The sequence below is a fragment of the Triturus cristatus genome, chromosome 9, assembly GCF_964204655.1.
Source record: "Triturus cristatus chromosome 9, aTriCri1.1, whole genome shotgun sequence".
NCBI classification, from domain to species: Eukaryota; Metazoa; Chordata; class Amphibia; order Caudata; family Salamandridae; genus Triturus; species Triturus cristatus.
Window position 1 is genome coordinate 717912336 of NC_140592.1, and position 22951 is coordinate 717935286.

At 43.4% G+C, this 22951-nt stretch overlaps 1 protein-coding gene across 1 annotated transcript in view; it reads left to right on the forward strand.

The window, feature by feature from the left end:
- LOC146798594 (solute carrier family 22 member 6-A-like) overlaps positions 1–22951 on the forward strand; it is a 315472-nt gene that overhangs the window by 237506 nt on the left and 55015 nt on the right. The window contains exon 7 of the mRNA XM_085625902.1: positions 9043–9257. Within this exon, the coding sequence (XP_085482028.1) occupies positions 9043–9257 (215 nt within the window). The remainder of the gene's footprint in view (positions 1–9042; positions 9258–22951) is intronic.

Genomic DNA, 22951 nt, shown 5'->3' on the forward strand with positions numbered 1-22951 from the left:
TTTTCTAATTTTGAGGTTATGCTCACTCCCAGGTAGTTAGCTTTTTCGGTCACTCGTGAATCTATCAGACTTATTTTGCTATTGGGGATAATCTGGGTTTTGGCTTGATTTAATTTGTAACCTGACACTTCCCCAAAAATCTTCGCCTCTTCTTTGATCGCCCTGATAGAGTTCGCAGGGTCACTAGTGACCACTGCGATGTCATCCGCATATGCTAGTATTTTCGTCGCTTGGTCCCTTACCCAAACAGGTGAGATCCGAGCGATATTCTCCAATCTTCGTATGAATGGGTCAATGTATATAGCGAATAAAAGAGGAGAGCATGGACATCCCTGTCTAGTCCCTCTAGTTATTGACAGAGATTCTGATATTGACCCATTCACCATGACCACTGCAGTTGGCTCTCTATACAGCATCTGCGTTGCTTTGATAAAGGGTTCCCCTATACCACTTTTAGTCATGACAGTCCAGAGATATTTCCAGGAGACCCTATCGAAAGCTTTCTTCGCATCTAATAAAATCAAAGCCATAGGGTCTCCTGAAACCTCGCACCAATCAAATAATGAGATTACTCTCTGGATATGATCGGTGGTACCCCTTCCAGGGATAAACCCGTGTTGTCTAGCCGAGACTAATTTGTGTATGTTAGGAGCTAATCTTGTAGCCAATAACTTCGAGTAAATTTTGGAGTCGCTAGTTATTAACGTGATAGGTCTATAGGACCCTAATTCAGTAGCGTCTTTATGTTGTTTTAAAAAGACTACGATTTTAGCCATAGACCAAGATCCCGGGGGTCGTCCCCCTTGGAATACATGAGCTAATAGCTCAGACAATATATCTTTCATTTGTAAAGAAAATTTAATATAAAATTCGGTAGGAATTCCATCCATACCTGCAGCTTTACCAATAGCAAGGCTATTTAATGCGAGGAGGATTTCCTCCCATTTTGGTATTGCGTCCATGCTATCGGCATCATTGCTCTCTAGCCTCATGTGGACATCTTGTCTTATGTATTCATTAATTGCATCGTGAATATTATGGTGTGTGAAAGTTTCCCTGTATAGAGTCTGATAATATTTATGGAACGTGATTCTAATTGTGTCGGGATCTGTCAAAAGCCCGGCTTCCGGATCTCTGATAGACTTGATAAGGTTAGCAGTGTTTGATTCTCGGGTGCGCATAGCTAGCTGGTGCCCTACCTGTTCACTTAATTCATAAATATTTTCTTTATGTATTGTGGCTTGGTCGATAGCTTTAGCTGTTAATATCTCGATCACACGGTTCTTGGCAATTGTGATCTGTTTAAGCTCTTCTTCGACTTCCCTTCCCTCCCGAATAGCTTTAATTAGGTCTTCTTCCGCGGTTATAACATTATTCTCTAATACTGCCATCTCTTGTTTTATTTTTTTGTTAGCAGATAATGAGAATCGTAGAGTTTCACCTCTGATCCCGGCCTTAAGAGCATCCCAGACTATCTCGATTGGCGCGCTACCAATATTCTCAGCTAAAAATCTAGGGATCCATTGTCGCATGAGCTCACAATACGTCTCGTTAATTAGTAGTGCTCTTTCAAACGTCCATATATTAGCATTGCTTTTAATTACAGGAATTTCCATGGTCAATAAGAGGGGGTTGTGATCAGAAAGTACCCTAGGTAATTTTTCAATAACGCAGCTAGAAACCAAAGAATTAGACACTAAAAAAAAATCTAACCTAGCATGACAAACATGGGGATAAGAATAGTGGTTATAGCCTGGATCGTCCGGGTGATTAGTTTGCCATATATCGATGAGACCATGGGTCAAGCATAGATTCTTAAATGCTTGAAAGACTCTAGGCTTCCTCCCTTTGTATTTAAAGCATAAATCATCTGTCCAATCAGTCGGTAAATTCAGATTTAAGTCTCCACAGATTATTACCGGGAGTGGCCAGTGGGCGAGCTCATTAGAGATATGATCCAAGAGATCAGGGTCGTCACTAATACTATTGTATATTGAACAAATGACTACTGTAGATCCATTGTTCAAGAGACACTCTGTGATAGCCCATCGTCCGTGTTTTATCAGCTTTTGAGCGGTTAAATTGTGTCCCATGCATCTTCCCTAAAATAGCGACACCCTTAGTTCTAACCCCTTGTGTTGTGGCAGTGATCAATTTAAAGCCGAGTTTATGAAGCAAGTGTATATTAGATCCCTCGATATGTGTTTCTTGGATACAAACGATATTTGCTCCTATAGATTGTAGCCCCATAGCCACTCTATACCTTTTTCTCTCATCATTGAGACCACAGATGTTAATGGTCAGAATCTTTACCCTATCCATCTTGGAATTTTAGCTCTTCCAGCTAAAAGCATTTTTATCTTTCCTATAGAAGCTTTTTTTTTTTTCTCCCTGTATTCTTTGATCTGATGTCCTTTACAACTAAAAACCTTACCTTATTAATTTATATGTATTATAGTGCTGAGCTTGTCTCCTCCCAACCCTCCCTTGGATCCCCTCCCCCCTACCCCCACCCCCACCAGTATATAGGCAATCAGGCTCAGTCCTGAGCCTGTTATGATGGCGTCTGTACTGTCCCCACCCAGCCCCCGCCGTGGTCCGTAAACTTAAATGATAGTGATAGTGCCCCCCCTTTTTCCCCCTTTCTCCCTTCTTTTCTTTCCCCCTTTCCCTCTCCTCTCCCCCTCTTTTTTTTTTTTTTTTTTTCCCTTCTCTCCTTCCCCTTCCTTCCCTTCCTTCCTTCCCTTCCTTCCCCACAAAATAGAGAAGAAAAAAAAAAACATTTTTATATATGTTTCCTTTTCCTTTCCCCCTTTCTTTTTCTTTCCCCTTCTCTTCTTTACTATCCTTTCTCTTTCTCCTTTTCACCCCCCGGCCACATAAATTTGCTCTCAGGAAGATTTTTTCTTTTGGCTAGCAGTGATTTCATCTAAGAATTTCTGAGCCTGAACTTCAGAAGTAAAATAATGGAAATGCCCTTGAACATTAATCTTAAGTTTCGCAGGATTTTGCAAAAAGGCAGTGGCGCCAATTTTCTGGAAAGGTGTAATCAACTGTCTGAGTCGCCACCTTCTTTCTACAGTAGCATGGGCAAAGTCTGGGCGCACAAAATATGAAAAAGTCTCCCAGTTCCTTCTTTTATCTGGTCTAGCGAGTTCAAACACTGATTGCCGAAGCAAAAAGTTCCCAAAAAAGATTAGAATCGCTCTGGGGTATTGTGATTCATCTGAACGTCGCTTGGATATATTTAGAGGGAATCTGTGCACCCGCTGAATTTCTTTGTCCCAGTCCCATTGTGACAGTTCCGGTAGAGAGCTTTTGAGGAGGTTAATAACAAATTTCCTGATATCTCCTCCCTCGCTGTTCTCTGGAATTCCAAGAAGTCTCAGATTGTTCCGGCGTTGACGATTTTCCGCCTCCTCCAATTTCCACATTACATCGATCATAGACTTTTCTTGAGATGCGGAGTTTTGTTTCAAACCTTCGACAGAAGCTTCGAGTAGATCAGTTCGATTTTCTAATAGGCTTAATCTTTCAGCGATCTCAGTACAGGTTTTGCCGACTTTTCTGATGGAGCCTTGTATTTTTTTAGAGACCAAACGTGCTTGACAACTCTCGGCTTTAGCTTCATCTTGGAAAGCCTTCAGAGACTGTAGTATTAAGGATAGGGACGGTTCTCCGGGGTCAGCAGGAATACACGTGTCTACCTGACCGAGCGCTGGTGTACTCTGTGGTTGTTCTCTTGAAGTTGTTGCGTCCTTGAACGATAAGGAGTGTGTATCAGAATAATCCCAACCAAGGTCCCCGTCCTCCACCATCGACCTCCGTTTCAGATTACTTTTTTCCTCTCAGAGAATCTCTTAGCTCTCCTAGGTAATTTCTTTCCCTCACCCTCTTGCTGACTGTAATGACTTGTAGAAGTATCGCCACCTCGCTCTGCATCTGAGATCGAACTAGAGGTTGAGTTGTCTGAGTTGTCAGAGTCTACAGAGTCTTCGTTTAACAAGTAGAAGTTCTCTAGAGGATCTGGTGAGAGAGATCCTGCTTCCTGATCACCCCCCCTAGGTATGTGCTTTCCTTCCGGGATAGGGTGTAGCGGTAGAGTCGTATTTTTACTGTCAGCAGTTTTGTGATAAGAGGGAGATTCTATCAACCCACTCAAAGTCTTGCCTGGAGCAGCCATATCTGCACTGGAGTTTTTAACTGTAGCTTGGATAGTATTTAAAAATACTTCTGGCGTACCCATGGCGGTTGTCTCACCACTGGACCCCCATGAGTACCGCTCATCTCTGGCCTCCGTCTGAATGTCAGTAGCAGTAATATTGGGGCTGGAAGGGCCCATACCAGGTATTCCAGAATTGGCTACATTAGTTATATTGCCATCATTAATAGGGGTAGTTGTAACGGTCAAGCCATCCATAACTATGTCTTTTAGATGCGTTATGTTTTTTGCAGAGACAGGTATGTCCTTGGATGGAAACAAGCTAGTGATAGCAAGCTGTTTTTTATTTGAGTCCGCATTAATGGAATTTTTAGATAAGGGTTTTTTAATCACTTCTTTTTTTTCCCCATTCTTACCACTAGTTGCAAGCCTCTTGTCAGTCTCAGTCCTCTTAATTATTTCTGTGGGTGCGGATCCGGGGGCTGCTGATGTCTGGGCTATGGAGCGCGTCTTGCTCCGAGCTCTGCGGGCCGTCATCCAGCCTGTAGGATGTGTGGAGTGAGCAAAGAGTGTCCCAGCGTCTGCGTTGCCTAGCTGCCGCGCCTCAGCGTGGGGAATCCCGTATCCGGCGAACGCCGTCAGCAGAAGCCGAGCGAGGCTTTCCCAGCGTCTCGCTTGATCTGGAGTTTTCGGCCACCAGTTTCTGCACCATCCGTTTGGGGGAGACCCGCCCTGGCCTCTCTCACGACCCCTACAAGCCGCCAGAACCATGGGGAGCTTAAGGTAGGGGGTAGCCTCAGGGGGGGGGTCTCAGTTCATTGAATCCGAAGAGGAACGCTGCAGGGGTGGATGTCGGGGAAACTCACTACGGCGCCATCTTGCCTGTTTTTAGTTCTTTCGTCTTTTTCTCTTGCTTTTATTTTTCTTCTTTATCTCTGTTTTCATAATATTGTGCAGTAGCCAATATCTGGGCAGAAGAAGAAACAGCCCATGAACTTTCAGAATCTTTCAATTTGTGTGACAACTCGGGAAGCAAATTAAATACAAATTTGTCCACAAATAATCGCTGACCACCCTCTGTAGCCATATCTCGACCACTGTGATCAATAAATGTCTCCTGTATAATTGTCATACCCTGTGCTTTCCTATCTCGTTTTGTTTGCTTAATTTCTCTCTGTTTGGCTTCCTTACACCAAAGGTGGAAAGAGTCAAACATTGCCTGCCGGGCTTTTCTTTTGAATAGAACTGTTTCCAAATTATCTAGCACATCAGAATCGAAACTACCATTTTCTGGCCATTTTAAAACACCATCTTTCTTCGTGTATCGGGTCCATGCCTCGTTAAAGGCAATGGGGCCAACACCATGTTTTGAATAGAGCTCATATGTGGGAGTTCCAACCGAAGGAATCGGACAAAAGTCCTCAAGTCGGGAATCCCTATTACAACCAAAGCAACAACATTTTCCAAGCTTAGTCAGACCAGGCATCTCGTGATTTCACCTGACTGTTCACAAACTTCAAGGGGGTAAAACTCAGTTTACGCAGCACAAATGCACTTACCCTCGGCTTCGGCTATTGCAATAGTCGAATCTAAGGGCCAGAGGTACTAAGAAGCAAAGGACAAAAATTGTGGGCGCGACCCACGAAATACTTAACTAAGGACGTCTTCTTACACCAACAGAGGCCCGTCTATCGTCTCGCCTTACCATACATCATCAAAGGAAGGGCCAAGGCAGGGCGGCAGTCAGGGCAGCAGTCGTTAGTAGCCGTCAGGAAGGAGTAACCGCGCTGCAAAAGACCTTCGGACCACTTTCGACATACAGGGGTCGCTTGATGTGGCTTGCGATTCCTCCAGAATTTTCTTGCGGGGTTCCTCACGATCTTCAGGCAGAACCGGTACCACTGAAGCCGCCGCACGTTGGGCGCCAGTTGAAGAACCAGAACCTTTTGGATCTGGCGGCGCAGGGTACGCCTTAATCTCCTGGGTTCTCCTGCATAGCTACACAGAGACACGGGGACACTCTGTCGGTGTAAAAGATCAGATTTATTAGCTGCGGCTAGTACAGTTGTCCCAGAAGTACACAAGGTAGGTTTTCAGGAGACTACCACTTCACTCCGTGGCGCACAATCTTTTATAGCACATATGTAAAATATACATTAACCAAATACACACCCAGAACACATAAGAAAGAGCCAATAAGGAAAGTTGGAAAACAGGACAGAACCAATAGGAAAGGTTTGAAAACAAAGTATCAGATGACTCGAAGAAGCCTTTCCTTCAACTGTGTTTGTCACCCCTCCTTCAAACTAATTCATTAACAGATCCACAACTAACTTGCAGGTGGCGAGATACGTTTGTGTGTATTGGAGGACAGTTGTGAAACGAGAGAATGCTAGCAGAGGACAGCGAAGGCCAGACGATAAGATAAAGTCAGAGGAGAATAGTGTGAACCAACAGATAGTTGAGACGGGGATTAGAAAAACCAGACAGGGATTAGTGTACTCGGCTAAACCTAACACCAGCTTTGCAAATAGAGGCAGAAGGTTAATTTTGACACGAAGCTGCCGAAAAAGCAGAAAAGGACTTCGATCGTCGTGCTGCATGAGTGAGGGCAACACAAGATGGAGGCGGAGCACAAAATGGCGGGTCGATACGATCACAATCGAAAATCGAAGTTCCTCAGTTTCCTGGAAATTCTTGATACATTATTAGGAGGCTTATGGGAAGACTAGATCAGATGGGAGAGGTGGGGTGGGAAAGATGGAGGAATACGAAGTAGGCGATGCAGGTATATATTAAAGGACATCTAAATCAATGGGGGAGTGGATAAGGGTAGGCACTGGAAAAGTGGACACAAATTAAAGACTTTAGAGAATGAATTGTGAACTGCCAGATATTTGAAACAAATATACTTCGTTTAACATACCTAGATTACCAATTGGAATGCATGGTGCCTGCATGTTATAAGAATGATTGTAACAATGACTCTCCAATGCACTTTTAAACAATGGTTTTTTTTATATGCCAGGTGATGCCATAATAGTCTCGGACCACCATTAGTTATGAGTTGCTACCATTATGTCATGGGTGGGGCATGGTTCACTCGGTCCATCATAATTGCAAGGGGGGGCACAATTTGCTTGAACAACCAGCATTCTAAAAGTGGCTACAAAATAATAAGACCAGTATTATGATGGGGTGACCATATTATGCTAAAGAGGGCCATAATACACAATAAGGTCAAGGAAGACTCAAAGATGCCTAGAAATCTCAGACAATGAGAGGCAGAGTTTAGAACCTGGGAGATAGATAGAAGTCTAGTCGGAGCTCTTGCAAGAATCTTTCTCACCTTGAGCTCTTACAAAACTGCAAGAATTAGCAGTGAATCCATGTAGTTACCTAGGCCTCTCTCACACACATATACATACACATGTACAGTGCTTAACGTGAGCCTGTTGTTGTAGGAGGGGCCCACCAGCATTCATCATTTTTGGGGAACCGCAATTATTTTTCTTAAAAAGACTTTGATCTAAAGCAAGAAAGAAAAAAAGACACAAGTGGAAACATGAAGGAAGAGAAAGAGGAAAAACAGTAACAATGGGAGGGAGCAAGAATGAAAAAGAACCAGCACAAGGGATTAATGAAGCATGAGGTGCAATTAAATCAATGCAGCCTTTGTATTTGCTACCCATACCATCAATATCTCAGGCCCCAGGCTTCTGAGAAAACCTTTTAGTCCTGCCACCTATTTTTTTTACAAATAAAGTGCTGCACATGTACACACACACATACACACACACACTCACACATACACACTCATGAATAATATTGCAATCTCTCGACTTTCTTTTGTCCAGTTTGTAGATGTGGAATAGAAAGCAGGTGTGAAACTGAATACTCTTTTAAAATATCCCTCCTCCTTTCCTCCAGTCACAGTGGGATCCACCACTACATGCTTCTACTCACCCAATGATCTCATGATCTGTAACACAAAAGTCATGATTGGAAACTGAGGGGCTTATTTACAAGGAAATGAGGGAGACTGGAGCTGCGACAACTTTTGCTGGGCCATTCCCAAAATGCAGAGATGCTCCATATTTACATAATACAGTGCACCCCTGTGTTTACCTAGCGCTAAAAATAGCTGCCTAGAGCCAATGCAGGCAACCTTGTTCCATAGTGCAAGAGTGCCTGGATTGCGGGGAATGATTATTTATGTGCATGAAGGTGTTCCTTCCTGCGCATAAACAATCAATAATGGTGATTTGTGACTGCTATGTGTACTGCATTCTGCAGCACACATAGAAGTAGAAAAATCACCATTATTTGATAATTGTGTTTGCGCAGGAAGGGACATCTTTCTGCACATAAACATTCATTAATAGCACTTTGCTCTTTCTATGTATGCTGCAAAATGCAGCACACATAAAAAAGCAAAATCAATGAGAAATAAAAGTATTTCTCCCCATTGCGCCATTCTAATGCCTGCAATTGTATGGCGTTCATTTTTGGTGCAGCTTCAGATTTACACCTCCTTGTAAATTGGAGGCAGCGTCAAAAATCAATGGGTGTTGTGGTGGAACACCCACAGGAACACCCATTGCATGCTCCTTTCAAGCAGGAATCTGCGTGAAAGGGTACTATATTTACAAAGCAGCGGTAAGCCACAAAACGTGGTTTAACAGCACTTTGTAAATATGGTACAGGGCATTGCGCCACTGGAACCTCAAACATTTTACGTTCCGGTGTCACAATCCCCTTGTAAGTATGCCCCTGAGTTTCCCAATAACATAAAGAGACGTGACAACTCAAAAACTCCAAACCCTAATATTTATTTTGCTCATTCAATATTTCATCCTCTTGCACATTTCCAAATACAGGTTCTCCACCAGTTTTGCCTACTATGGCCTGGCCATGGACCTGCAGAACTTTGGCATCAGCATTTACCTCATACAAGTCATCTTTGGAGCTGTGGATATCCCTTCAAAGTTAATCTCCACCATTGCCATGAGCTACATTGGCCGGCGGATTACACAAACCACATCACTCATGCTGGCTGGGACGATGATCCTCGCAAACATATTTGTGCCATATGGTGAGGAGGTAACAGGGGAGGGTTGAAAGGAAGTTTATTATTTAACGATGATGATACCTGTTTGAACCCAAAAAAATTCTACAGAAAAGTTACAAATAAATAAATATATTTAAGTGCAGTGCGTCATGAATGGATTGCAGAGGGGTTTAATTGTACTTAGTCCTGTGCTCCAAGAGGAACTTGCATTGCAGAGAAAAGCCCCAAGCTAGGACTGATAGATAAGTGTGTGCAAGTGTGCGTGTGTGTGTGTGTTTTCATTCACCCTTGGCAGTCCCAGTTCCTCCCAGACAGACAGAGTCTAGCATAAAGGCCATGGCCTATATTTATGAAGCCTTTGCATTGTCTTTGCATCACACAAGGTGATGCAAGGACAACGCAAAGGCTTCAGTAATCTTTACAAAGCCACACAAGGCCTGATTTGCGTGGCCTTTTGTGGCTTTGTTAATGAATGTAACACAGGTTAACACCCGGTATGCTTACACAGCCTTTTTTTTTATTTCAAATTATTTTATTATTAATTTTATAAGCAAAGACATTAGCATTTCTGTTACAAGGTTAGCCATTCGCTGTTTGTACAACATTATTTACAGGTACTTCGAAAAATATGCTTAGCTAACCCCAGCTGGCGTGGTTTAGTGAGAACAAGAAAAAGGGTGATAGAAAGAAAAAGAAAAAGAGGAGAGAAAGGGGTGAAGGTAGGACACAAGAAAGGTTCTGTGTTGTGAGCCTTATAAATGCTTGAGAAAGCCGCCACATCACTGTCTTGCATGTGGCTAAATTGGGAGACACAACCGCCCACCTACCGACCCGTAGGGCCATAGTAGTCGCGCTTAGTTATGTACCCTTTTACCGCACATAAATGGGGGGGGGCAGAGGGGGGTGTCGCCGGCACAAGTTGGTTTTATGGAGGTTCGTAAAAGTCTAGGTATGTGTTGGGTGATTTCCACATCCCTCTGGTTGCTTACACAGCCTTATGTTACATTTCAACTTTAGAGGCATTCCATGGGTAGAGCATGGGCGCCCACCCATGTATTTTGGCGCATCCCCAGATTTGCAAAAACCTTAAAACCTGGGAATGTGTCAAAATGCTGCACCTCCCTAAGTGAAGTATAACAAGGAGAAATATCATTATTTCTCCTTATTCTCTCTTTATACATGTGCTGCATTGTGCAGCTCACATATAAAGAGGATAATGCTTCTAAAGACTGTCTTTGTGCAGGAAGGGACTCCTTCCAGCACATAATCAATCCTGCCTGTAACGCGGTCGCCTTTGTACTATGGCGCAAGTGTGTCTGCATTGGCTCTAGGCTGCACACAGTGCGCCAGCACAATGAGAGAGCAGAAAAGCTCAATGTCTTTGTAAATATGCCCTTTCACACAATACAGTAATGCAACTTTGCTTGCTGCCTTGTGTTGCATGAAAGATTAGTAAATATGCCCCCAGGTCTTTGAGAGAGCTAATGTAGCTCCTGTAAACTTTAAGTGCCACTTTGAAGTCTTATGGCAACAGGAGATGGCAACTCGAGTGGGGCGAGATGTTTAAATGAGTGGCTTATGCTGCTACTTCCTAGAGGAGCTCCAAAGAGTCCTAAAATGAGCCCGGTCCACACAATCGCCAAAGTCACCCCAAGAACTGCTAACATCATTTCTTAATTTCCTGCTACTATGATAATGGTTGTACTCAGAGGACCCTCACATTGAAGCTTATCCTCTCTTGAATGTGTCTCTAGTCTCAAGCAGCTCATTTACATATACAGCCTGGATATTGAGAGGCCCAAACATGGCTTCCAATGGACCCCAGAATATTGTAACAATTCTCAGTGCATACTCCTTTGTGCATGATGGTCACTCAGTTCACTGAATATCTGAATTTTGTCATGTTTTGCCATTTCGTCACAAACTAACACTGGCTCAGTGTCGTCTGAAGTGGAAATAAATCAGATTATTTGGACTCTATAAACACTAAATCAACCACATGTTGAAGTGTTGGACATTTTTGCTGAGAAAGGTTGGGTAACCAAGCCACAGCCAGGAGACAAGACAACTTCCACATGATAAAAAGGTATAATCAACCCTAAGACTGTAACTAAGAACTGTGATCACATCAGGACAGTTCTCTGCACTCTTCCACATTTTGTAACTTAAGTCTAAGCATAATATGCAAGGAGGGCTCCACCACACCAGTACAAGTACATGAAGTCACTTCACCTAGTTCAGACTGTTACTTTCCTTAATGCTGCAAACTGGCTCCGCTCTGGGGCCGCACATGATGTAAAATGATGGGCCTGTGCCCAAATGAAGCTGAGAGCCCCCAACATCCAATTCAGACAATCCTCAGTGTTTAATCACAGTGATGAGGCTTTAATATTGTATGACTGGGGGTCTCGCCTGCTGTAGAATTCTTTGACTCCAGATTCAATGCGACGGAATTGTGGCCAAGTCAGAGTCTAGGTCCTCAGTGTTTTTTCGCTGGGTCCAGAGTGTTATTTTTTGGTTCAATCCCAGTGATATGTTTCTTTGCAGAATGTGTCTACATCTCAACGTCATGGCATGCTGGTGGCCCTCACTTATAAGGCAGTGTAGTTTTGGTCTTCTGCTGGCCTTATTGCCCAAAGGTTTCATGACAATGTGATTCTTGGCTACTGCCTTTGTCTGTGGCTATCACTTCTAATGAGACTGTGGTTTTGACCTGCTGCTGATCTCATTGCCCACAGGATTAATGACAATGTGGTCAAGGCTGCCCTAGCACATATGTTTTTGCCCCCTTCTTTTCATTACAGCGAGGCTCTGGTCTATGTTCAAAGGAAAGGACTGTTATTTTGAACACAATTTCTTTCGGGCCAGCTACTTGTGTCTCTGGTCTTTAGTTTAATTGAAAATGAGGTTGTCATGCTTGGTGTTTCTAGTGACTGTAAAAATTAGTTAAAATGACAGCGGGCTGCTCACTCGCTGTCAGTCACGGGCACTCTGTTCTATTAGTTCAAATTTGTTAAGTTTTAAGAAGAAATACAAAAAACCCATAAAGGACATAAATATTAGCTTCAGGTTTGTGTTCTACTTCCACCATGTCAAAATGAGGAGGGACGGTAGTGTTACGTCAGGAGAGGGAACCCCGTACCCCTGCTCCACAAGGGATATAAACCACCGATTCTTGGAATTAATAGGTGGGAGGGCAAGGAACAAGATGGCATCAACTGCGCACAGTAGATTCTGAAATAGCAAAAGCAATGCATATGATTGGAGCTGTGTGAAAATCCATTGTTTAGAATAAAATAGATTTTCTAGCTATTGTGAGGTTCTCTCCAGTTTATATACAACACTTTGCCAGGGCAGCGAAGGATTAGGTGTCCACCAATAATGGTAGAACAACAGGCTGCAAAGCACATACAGCCCTCAGAACACAATAATCTACCAGTGGTGGAAGACTAAGCAACATCAGTGATATCATAATAAGAAAACAAATGATTTCAAACACTCACCCACTGAGGAAACAAGTACAATCAACTAGAGGCGCAGGCCCTCAAAAATGGCAGCTCTTCAGAGCGTACAGAAGATACACAACTGAGCTTCAGTCAGGCAAGTGGGAGTAAAGTAGGCCATGAGTGCTCAGACACAGCTAGCGCGATGATAAAAGAAAAAATTATGGAAATCACTCAAAAACAGTACAAGAAAGAATAGACTACTTAGCAAAGGGCAAAAAGAAACACCATTGCAACCACCAGCGTCGAACAACCTAGTGAAGGGGAAGACATTGGAGAAGAAAACTGCCTGAAGGGACTGGAGATCTATCCCATCTTCAACTAAAAACAGTGACACACAGGTTATCCAAACAGCCTATACAACTCAAACAAGCTGTGGAATTGGCAGAAAGGAATTGCGATTCTCCTATTACCATGACCAGAGAATATGGATTTCATTAAAGACACGGAGGCTGACATTATGCATTATCTTTTAATGCAACTTCAAGTACAGCCACTTAAAAGTTACATCATAAAGTAAAGGTTCTAGAATAAACAAGAGTAACTAGGTAACAACAGCACAGAGATCAGCCTCTTTTAAATGCAATGAAAGTCAATAAAAAGTTCTTGAGAAGGTAACGAAATCCAAAAAACTGTAGTCATGCGGTGAAGGTCACTCTTTGGAGAAGGAAGACGAAGAGTCTGGTACTGTTTTCAGCATATCGTGAAAAGGAAGCAGTCAAGATGAATTATCTGAAAAAATTGCAAAGTATTAGCAAAATGGAATTAACACCCTATGTAAAGAGAAACAAACTTTAGTAAATTATATTAGACTTGAAAATGCAAAATACAGTGTTAAAAACTGAATAATAAGGTAATCAAATCAAGGCATTACACAAGGCAAAACAAGATGTTAAAATCCACTCCGGGAGGGAGGGATGGGATAATGTCAGTCTCTGTGTCTTTAATGAAATCCAGATTCTCTGGTCATGGTAAAAGGAGAATCGCAATTTCATTACAAGACCGGAGGCTGCCATTATGCATGTTGGTAGTCAAGAAGAACTACATCAGACATGTGTTTGACAGGTTTGCAGTAATGTTTTGCAAAGGTATAGGAATTTGACCAGTCTGCTGCTTTGAGGATGTCATTTAACTTACCCCCTTTCCAAAAGGATTGACTAGCCATAGCCCCTCTTAAAGAATGAGCTTGGAATCTATGGAGGTCAGTGTCAGCCAATTGCATTGTCAGTTTAACCCATCTAGCTATAGTAGAAGAAGAAACAGGTTTGAAGGGCTTAACAAAGGATATAAGGATTTGGTTAATACCAGTGGTGCGACGGGGGTCCATCCTCGAGTCATATTCCTTCATGCAGTCCACCACACACAATTTTTTACAAGCGTCAAACCTAGGGTAAAAAATCGTATCAGACATAGTTTTAGTTCTCTTGATGATTTCGAATGTGACGCCGAATGCATCATAGGACCTGTTGGAAATCTCCAATGCTTTAACGTCCGAAACTCTATGGCAGGATATTAGGCAAAGGAGAGAAGCTAATTTGATGGAGAGTGACTTATTATCTAACGAGTTATTATTCGGCCAGTGATAAAATAGATCAAGAAGTAATTTAACGTCCCAAAGGGTGTCGTATTTAGGTTTGGGAGGTCTTTTAAGTCTGATACTCTTCATAATTCTGCAAATTATTGGGTTTTTACCGATAGTTCTACCATTAAAAAGTGAGTGACCCGCAGAAACGGCAGACCTATAACAGTTAATTGATCTATAGGAAAGACCTCTTTCAAACTGCTCGACTAGAAAATTGGCTATATGAACGACAGGAGCCTCCACGGAATCCAGGTTCCTTTCCAGGCACCAACAAACCCATCTTTTCCAGATGCCGTTGTATCTATAGTGTGTACCGGGGGCCCAAGATTCTTGGAGGAGAGAAGAAGCCTGCAACGAAAGTCCAGAGATTTCGTTGGATCGCTTGACACCTTTCATGCAAGAAGGTTCAAAGTCCCGTTCAGAAGGAGAAGGGTGATCCGAACCGTCTAAGTCTTTTAGGAGGCCTGGTGAAGCTGGAAGAAGAAAGGGAATTTCGTAAGCTAATTCCAAGGTCATTGGGAACCACGCTTGGGACGGCCAAAATGGGGTCATTAGGACTATTGAAGAATGTTCTGTTCTCAACTTCTGAAGGACGCGTTGAATCATCGCAAAGGGGGGAAAGGCATATCCCCGAATGTTTTTCCAGTCTTAGAGAAAGGCGTTCACTGCGAGAGCACCCGGGTTGGGTATCCAGCTGAAATATCTGGGGAGTTGGTAAGTGAGTCTGCTCACAAAGAGGTCTATTTCTAGGGGACCCCAAAGATAGTCTAGACTGTTGACGGCAGAACATCCATAGTTTCCTGGCTAGGTTGGAGAGGTCTGGAGATCTGGTACCGCCTAGGCGATTGATATAGGCGACGGCTGACATATTGTCCATCTTGAGTGGGACTGATCTCCATTGAAGGGAATGCTTGAAGCTCATTAATGCGTAAAGTCCGGCGGTTAACTCTAGAAAGTTTATGTGGTGTAAATTCTCCGAATAATACCATAAACCTCCCGTGTTCTGATTTTGAAAACAAGCACCCCAGCCATGAAGGCTGGCATTCGATTCCAGTACATAATCTGGGGAAGTCCCAAAGATGTCTTTCCCGTTCCATGAGTCTAGATTCTCTAGCCACCAAATCAGTTCCTCCTTGGCTTCCACGTCTAGGTGAATTCTGTCTCCGTACCAAAGCCCGGAGCGGAGGGCCCTGCCCTTGATTCTTTGAAGGGCTCGGTAGTATTGAGGACCGGGAAAGATAGCTTGGATAGAAGAAGAAAGGAGGCCCAGAAGTCTGGCTAGTTCCCTTAAAGTTATGAGATCTAATTTCAGAACGTGACGGATTTCTTTCCGAATCTTGGAAATCTTCGGGGGAAGTAAAAGCATGGATTTTACTGTGTCGACCATGAAGCCTTGGAACTCTAGAGACCTCGATGGAATCAGGATGGATTTCTCCTTGTTTATAATAAAATCGGTACTCTCTATTAATTCCACCGTGGTGTTCAAGTCTTTCAGAATTTGAGAATGGTCCTGGGACATGATAAGGATGTCATCTAAATAGATTATGAGACAGACACCCCTTTCTTGAGGGACCATGGTAATCGCCTTCATTACTTTGGTGAAACACCAGGGGGCTGAAGATAGGCTGAAAGGAAGGGCTTGGAACTGATAGAGCTGGTTGTTCCACCCAAATTGAAGGAAGGATTGGGACTCCTCTGCCATAGGAATGGTGAAGTAGGCGTCTTTTAGATCTAGTTTCACTAGCCAGTCTTTTTCTAAGAGCATGTCCCTGAGGAGATGGATAACTTCCATCTTGAAATGATTGTAAGTGAGATATTTGTTTAATTCTCTTAGATTTATTACCGGGCTCCACCCTTTGCCCTTTGTTTCCACGAGGAAAATATTGCTCACAAAATTCTTGTGTTCCCAAGGAACTTCTTTGATTGCGCCCTTCGTTAACATAGAATTTACCTCCTCCGCCACGATGGAGTGTTATTCCAGTGTCAGGTTTAAAACTTGGGGAGTTGAAACTTGAAAGGGTTTCTCCGTGACATCTATTCTGAATCCTTGAACGGTCTCTAAAACCCAAGAATCGTGTGTGATTCGTTTCCATACGTGTAGGAAATGCTTTAGGCGACCCCCTACTCTCTGAGTAGAAGACGAAGCATGAGGAGGAAGGGTACTTACTTGAGGTGTTGAAGGGATTGGCTCCTCTGGTCCTGAAACCTCTGAAATGGGAAGATCGTCCTCGTTGTGGGAAGAAAGAATTGTTGGTTTGGAACTAGCGACCAAAACCTCTTTGTCTTGAGAAGGGTCTTTGAAAGAATCGGCTGGCAGAGCGACCCCTTCTGCCGGCCCTTGCGAAAACACTTGGGTTGAAAACTCTGCGTATTTTGGATTGCGCTTTATCTAGGGCAGTAAATGTCGCAACATATTTTCCCAGACCTTTGATCATATCTTCCCCAAAGAGGAGGCCATTGGGGTTGGATGAAGATTCTTTTTCTGCCATGTCGCAGAATTTATGGTCGATTTTCAACAAGACCACTTTCCTTCTCTCGGTATTCAAGGCTGCGTTGGCGTTGCCGAGGAGGATTAGTGTTCTTTGGCTCCATCCTCGAAGGAGATCAATATTAGGATGTGAACCATTGGTGTAGCTCTCCTCGATTAAGTCAATCAAACGATACAATGGTCCAAGCATGTCGAGCATGCGGTCTTGACAGGGTTTGAGTGAGCGTTCCATACCTTTCCGAGGATCCCTGCCCAATTTGAATAAGAACTTAATGAGTTCAGGGTCTAAGTTGGGAGTTAAGCAGAATTTATCTTCTATGATAGGGCGAGGGCATTCTGCCCTCAAGATGTTTCTTGTCTCATTTTCCAAGGGGTTCTTGATCCACCTCTTAATAAACTTAGCCACATGTTTTGTGGCCACCACTGTGAGCTCCTTGGGTGTTGTAAATTGTCAGGGGAAAACATTTCCCCACCAAGTCGATCAAATATAATTTGTTTAGAGGAGGAGGGAAGTTCTTCATCCGATAAGTCAAGGTTAATATTGTCGTCAATTTGGTCTAGTTCCAAAATATATTCATCCAGGGACTCATTGGAAGTATCCAGATCGTTGGATAAGAGGGGATCTGAAGCACTTTGATGATGTGAGCCGCTTAGGGCATCCAAATGAGATATGCCATTGTTGGCATGTGGTCTTGTTGGTGCGCGTAGGCCTCCCGTATTAATTGAGGAGCTTAGTCCTCCTTCAGTAGTTGAGGCGCGTAGACCTCCCAATATGTTTGAGGTGCATTGACCTCCCATAGTGCTTTCGTTTTCTAAATTTTTGCATTTCTTAATTCTTTTACCCTCAGGTTTGTTTAGTGGATGATGTTGAGTAGAGTAAATAGTGGGGTCAGAAAGAGACCTCTTCCCTGCAACAATTTTGCTTATTGTTTCCCTCATACAGGAGTGTAACTCCTTATGAATTATTTCCTTAATAATCTCCTCATTAGAAAAGGGAGGGGGTACCTGGGTCTGAGATTCATCTGACTCCACAGCAGACATGGTAAAAATGCCAGGTAAAAGATTTTCTTTTTTTAAGGTATTAATTATAATTGAATTGTTAATTTCTGGTATTAAATATAATTAAATTGTTAATTCCTGCTAAAACAAATACTGGATGGAGCCAAGTTGGCTAAAGGTAGGTGGAAGCGTCGAAATTGACGAGAAAACGGAGAAAAAACAAAGAAAATCGAAGTCTCTGTCAACCGACGAAGGGAAACAGCTGTTGTTGAATGTGTTGCTAGGAAACTAGAGAAGCCTAGACTTGCGTTGTGCATGGATAGTACTGTTGCTAAGGGTCTCTCTTCTAAGTCAGAGATCCCTTGTTGTTTCCTCTTCCTCTCTTTTTTAATTTTTTTTATTTAAATGGCGATGTGCGCATATGGGGGAAGCAGGAGATGGTGCGGCGCAGCCAGCAGACCGTACATAGGGACTGCGAAGGAGCGGCCGCGCCGTGGACGAGTAGAGGCAGTCTATTTGGTCCGGAGGGGATCAAGCGGAGTGTGAAGAAATGGCACGACGGCAATCGGGTGAGGCACCACGCGGATCCGCCGTGTCCGAAGGGGAAGAGAGAGCGTGCGTGCCTCCCAGCACCAACGGCACAAAAGGACTGGCTTGGGAGTATCCTGTGAAGGCAACATTCAGTAAGTAGTCGGTGAGAAGGCACAAGGGGACGTCAGGGCAGGACGAAACACATGGCCAAACAATATAACGTGAAAATAATCAAATTAAAACAAGCCAAATTCTCTCAAGTGTTCCAACAAACAGATAGGGTCAAGAATAGTTGCAAAGATAATCAATGATAATAAATAGGAATAATAGCTAAAACTGCGTAAGAAGGTAGTACAGTGACAGGAAGAAAGAAAGGCACAACTTATCTGTCTTGAAGCCGCATTTAAAAGAGGCTGATCTCTGTGCTGTTGTTACCTAGTTACTCTTGTTTATTCTAGAACCTTTACTTTATGGTGTAACTTTTAAGTGGCTGTACTTGAAATTGCATTGAAATATAATGCATAATGGCAGCCTCCGGTCTTGTAATGAAATTCTGCAGGCACTGGATCCCATTTGCTCCGGGACACACCAGGGAAAATAGAAAATTATACTCAGACAATGTACCAAATAGCACTCAATGATAAAATAAAAATTACTCACAGACTATGAACTGTACTATTAAAGGCAGCGCCACTGAGCAAACAGGCTCCCAACAATCTGAACATCTAAGTGCGCCAAAAGAGACAGCCCAGGTTACAGCACCACATTTAGACACAAACAGGTGAGGGGCACATCATCCTGCCTCACTGTGTAGTAATGCAACAAAGGCAGCAGAGCCGCATCAGGGATCCAACACTCCACATACTGCACCCCATGTAGAGAACTGGCATAGTTACACTACAAACGCCCTGCAAACTGCAGCAGATAAGGAGGCAGCAAAAGCAGTCCAAAGAGGTGCGCAGCGGGTCATCTCTTCCAGGCTGAGACAGCACAGAATGAGTAGGGCACAAGACGATACCTTTCGCAGACCAACAACAATGTAAGAACAAACTGTCACCACAAAACTCACAAGAAAATGGAGAGAATGAGGAACCCTCACTGGCATCTACATTGACTGCTCTGATATTTACTCCAGAATTTAAGGCAAGAGGGCCTTGGGATATCCTAAATAGGTCCAACATCATGCACCTTCTACATAACATGCCATCGCTCTCTTATCTCACATAAGTATATCTGTCATCTATGAAATTCAAGAACTTCTCCTGGATCAGCCAAAGAGAATACACATTAACAGAGTGGGCCAACAATATTGACGGTCAAAACATCCTTAAAGAAATCAAACAATTCAAATAATTGGCATACTCATCAACAAGCCAGCGATTGAAAAATATCCCCATCTACTATCACAGAGGCAACACCTCTTAATGCAACACAAAGCAGCAAGTAGCATCTTGAGAGGAACACACCAAATAACATCCTCGTCTTGAGAAAAAAAGATCACATGTCAATTGACAAGGGGTGACAGGCGATAGCCACGGTATTGAGGAGCCCACGGCACATACTCTTCGGGAACATTCTGATTGGCCGTGGCTTCCAGCATCCCTTTTAACTAAGGGGTGGAAGAGTTACTACAGCAGATGGGAAAAACCTAAAGCCCTTAAGAACCACGATAAAGATAATTAGCTGGAACGTGGCAGGTTTGTCCTCCCTTATGGCGAATAGAAAGACATGGATTACCTAAATACTGGTGACATAATATGTCTACAAGAAACGTGGTCGACCACGCCTATCTCCATTCCAGGGTTTCCAACACTCCATACTGTTGCCCGCAAGAAAAATTTGTTTGAAAGACCTATGGGCGGCCTTGCAATATATGTGAAACTAGACTTGCAGGTGAAAGTACAAGCATGGAATAACTTTGCTTGGGATGTACAGGTAGACAGCATGAATGGTCTTGCTCTAGATGGAAGATCTACCTCGATCACTGTCATAAACCTATATATTAATCTGCATAGGGATGTAAAAATGGCCAACATCATGAATATTACTGATTTGATTGAAGCCTTTGTCAATGAGCATCCGAGGCACAAATGCATAGAGGCTTGAGACTTTAACACACGAGACTTGTGCCAACCACAGAAAAATCACAGGGACCATTCTCAAACCATTCCTGAAGCTTGCCTCAGCGAATCTGAGCTGGACTCATCTGTTCAAAAAGGCACAAAAGGGGTACAGTACCTACCTTTAAAAATATTTCTGCATTGGGCTTGCTATTTTTAAGCATGAATTTGCTAAACAGATGCATACATAGAACCGAAAGTAACCACTATCCTACATCTAAAGAGGTCAACTCAAGAGCGACAACACACAAGGAATATAAGTCGGCTGGCCACTCACTTTCCACTAATGTTGGCCCACTACCAAAAAGAGTCAAATGGGGCCCAGCCAGTATGGACAAGTACTGACGCTGGAAACAAGCCTACATTTTCCCAACCCTGGAAAATGAAGTGAACCTGGTGGAGAAACATTGGGCTCCAATGGTAAAAAAGCTCCATGAAGTATTAACAACTGAAAAGCAGAGCAACCGGCTAACTATACCCACAAGAGGGTGGTTGCTCCCACTCTCCGAGACCAGAGAGTTCAAGGAGAGTAAACGGAAGTGCCGTCAAGCAGAGCAGTAATATAGAAGAGAGAAGAAATTTCTCACAGAAAGTAACATGAAAGAGGCCAGGACACAACATTAAAAAATAACATGACGGTAAAACAAAAACAAACAGAGGAGCAATGATAACACTTTTACACCCTGCTGCCACCTAGTAAGACCAGGGTATTTTGGGTATATGTCAATGATCTGGCAAACAGAACTACCATCAAGGAGAACGTTGTCTCTGCAGATGAATGGGAGGCACATGCAAAAAGACTATATGTGGACCCTGATAAAACAAAGGCTACTGTCAGGAATTCGCTGGTTAATGTTCTAGAAGGCTTGGAAGATAGTTCTTTGGTAGTCTCTGAAATGGAGACCCTAGGTATCTTAAACAGCGTTTGGAAAAATGGGGCCCCTGGACCAAATGGCCTACCAGGAAACTTTGCAAGGAAGACCGGGCTTTTTTGGGTACCCCACATGCTCAGTCTGTTTGATGAGTGCCTCACATTGTCATCCATCCCACACTCATGGAAAGGCTCCATTCTGCATCCAATACTTAAAAAGGGGGATAGTACCCAACCAGAAAACTACAGGCTAATAGCTTTATTGGATGTAGATGGTAAGGCCTTTGCACGAGTTGGAAGCCTACATCAATGAAAACAAAATTATACCAAATTATCAGACAGGGTTCAGGCCAAACTCCTCTACAATGGATAATGTGATTGCTCTCTCTTATTTGGGTGCTAAGGCGCCTGAAACCATCATGCACCCACTATACATTTGCTCTATAGACTATAGTGCAGCATTTGATGGAGTTGATCGCAATATCCTCTGGAAAAAACGTGCGGAATGGGCCATACCTAGGAAACTACTGGTGGCAATTATACACGCCAGTAGTATACACTGATACCTGGGTTCAGACCAAGTTAACGTAGACTCATGCTACAGTGAATATTTACACTAACAAAGGGCTCAAGCAGGGCTACGTCATCACCCCCACTTTGTTCAACTTATGTACAGCAGACTTAGGTGGGGAATTGATGAAAGGGTACATATTTCCACCCATATTAGGCCAGATGAAACTTCCAATCATACTGTACGCAACAATCTGGTACAACTTGCTCAAACTCATATTGGGATGAAGAGGGCCTTAGATATACTCTACTCATGCAATTCAATGAATGCTCTGCACACAATTGTGGCCAAAACGTACATCCTTATTGTTGTAATCTATTCCACTTGGTCCTTTCCGTTCCCCCTTCCCCTGCACCTCCTATTGGTCTTTCCCCTCCTCTGTTGCCAACATTCCACAGTGCCCTCCTGAGAGCTGCCTGGAACCTGTGGTAGTCAGAAGACTAATAAAGAACCCTTATCTTCATACCTTACTTATGTCTTCATTTTAACACTGGCGACGATCACCGGGTGGGGACGGTTCACCACCACCCCCAACGCTTTCTCCAGGTCAGCAGTTCTGATTCTACGAAAGACAAGTGAGTAACTTCCTCACTTATTCATCATTCTCCCTGCCTCTCCTCTTCCTCTGATTAAGCTGTGCTTTCCAGCGTCCTTCTCTGCCTGCTTGTTCTTCATTTGGCCATCCGCTGAAGTGACTGTTTGCTCCTTTACTGGGTCTATTGTCAGCGCTAACTCCGGGGGAGTGTTGTAGCAGTATTCCTTAGAGGCATCTACCCTTTCCTGCTGTCAGCGCTTTGGATTTGTGACTTTTCAATCCGTTTGGAGCAATCGCCTTGTTCGGAATGTGTGAGGGCATCAACTGTAACATTGACTTCAGCACCGTCACACACCGTGTACTTGAGGCGGCAGCGTGGGCTTTCATTGCCATTTCTGAAGGTAGCTTGTGGCGGTTAACTGGAAGTCTGCTGTCAGCAATCTAGGGCACACAAGGAAGATTGTTTAAGCTGTGCGGGCAAATAAAAGTTCATTGATGAGCTGGTGCCTGGTTTGTAG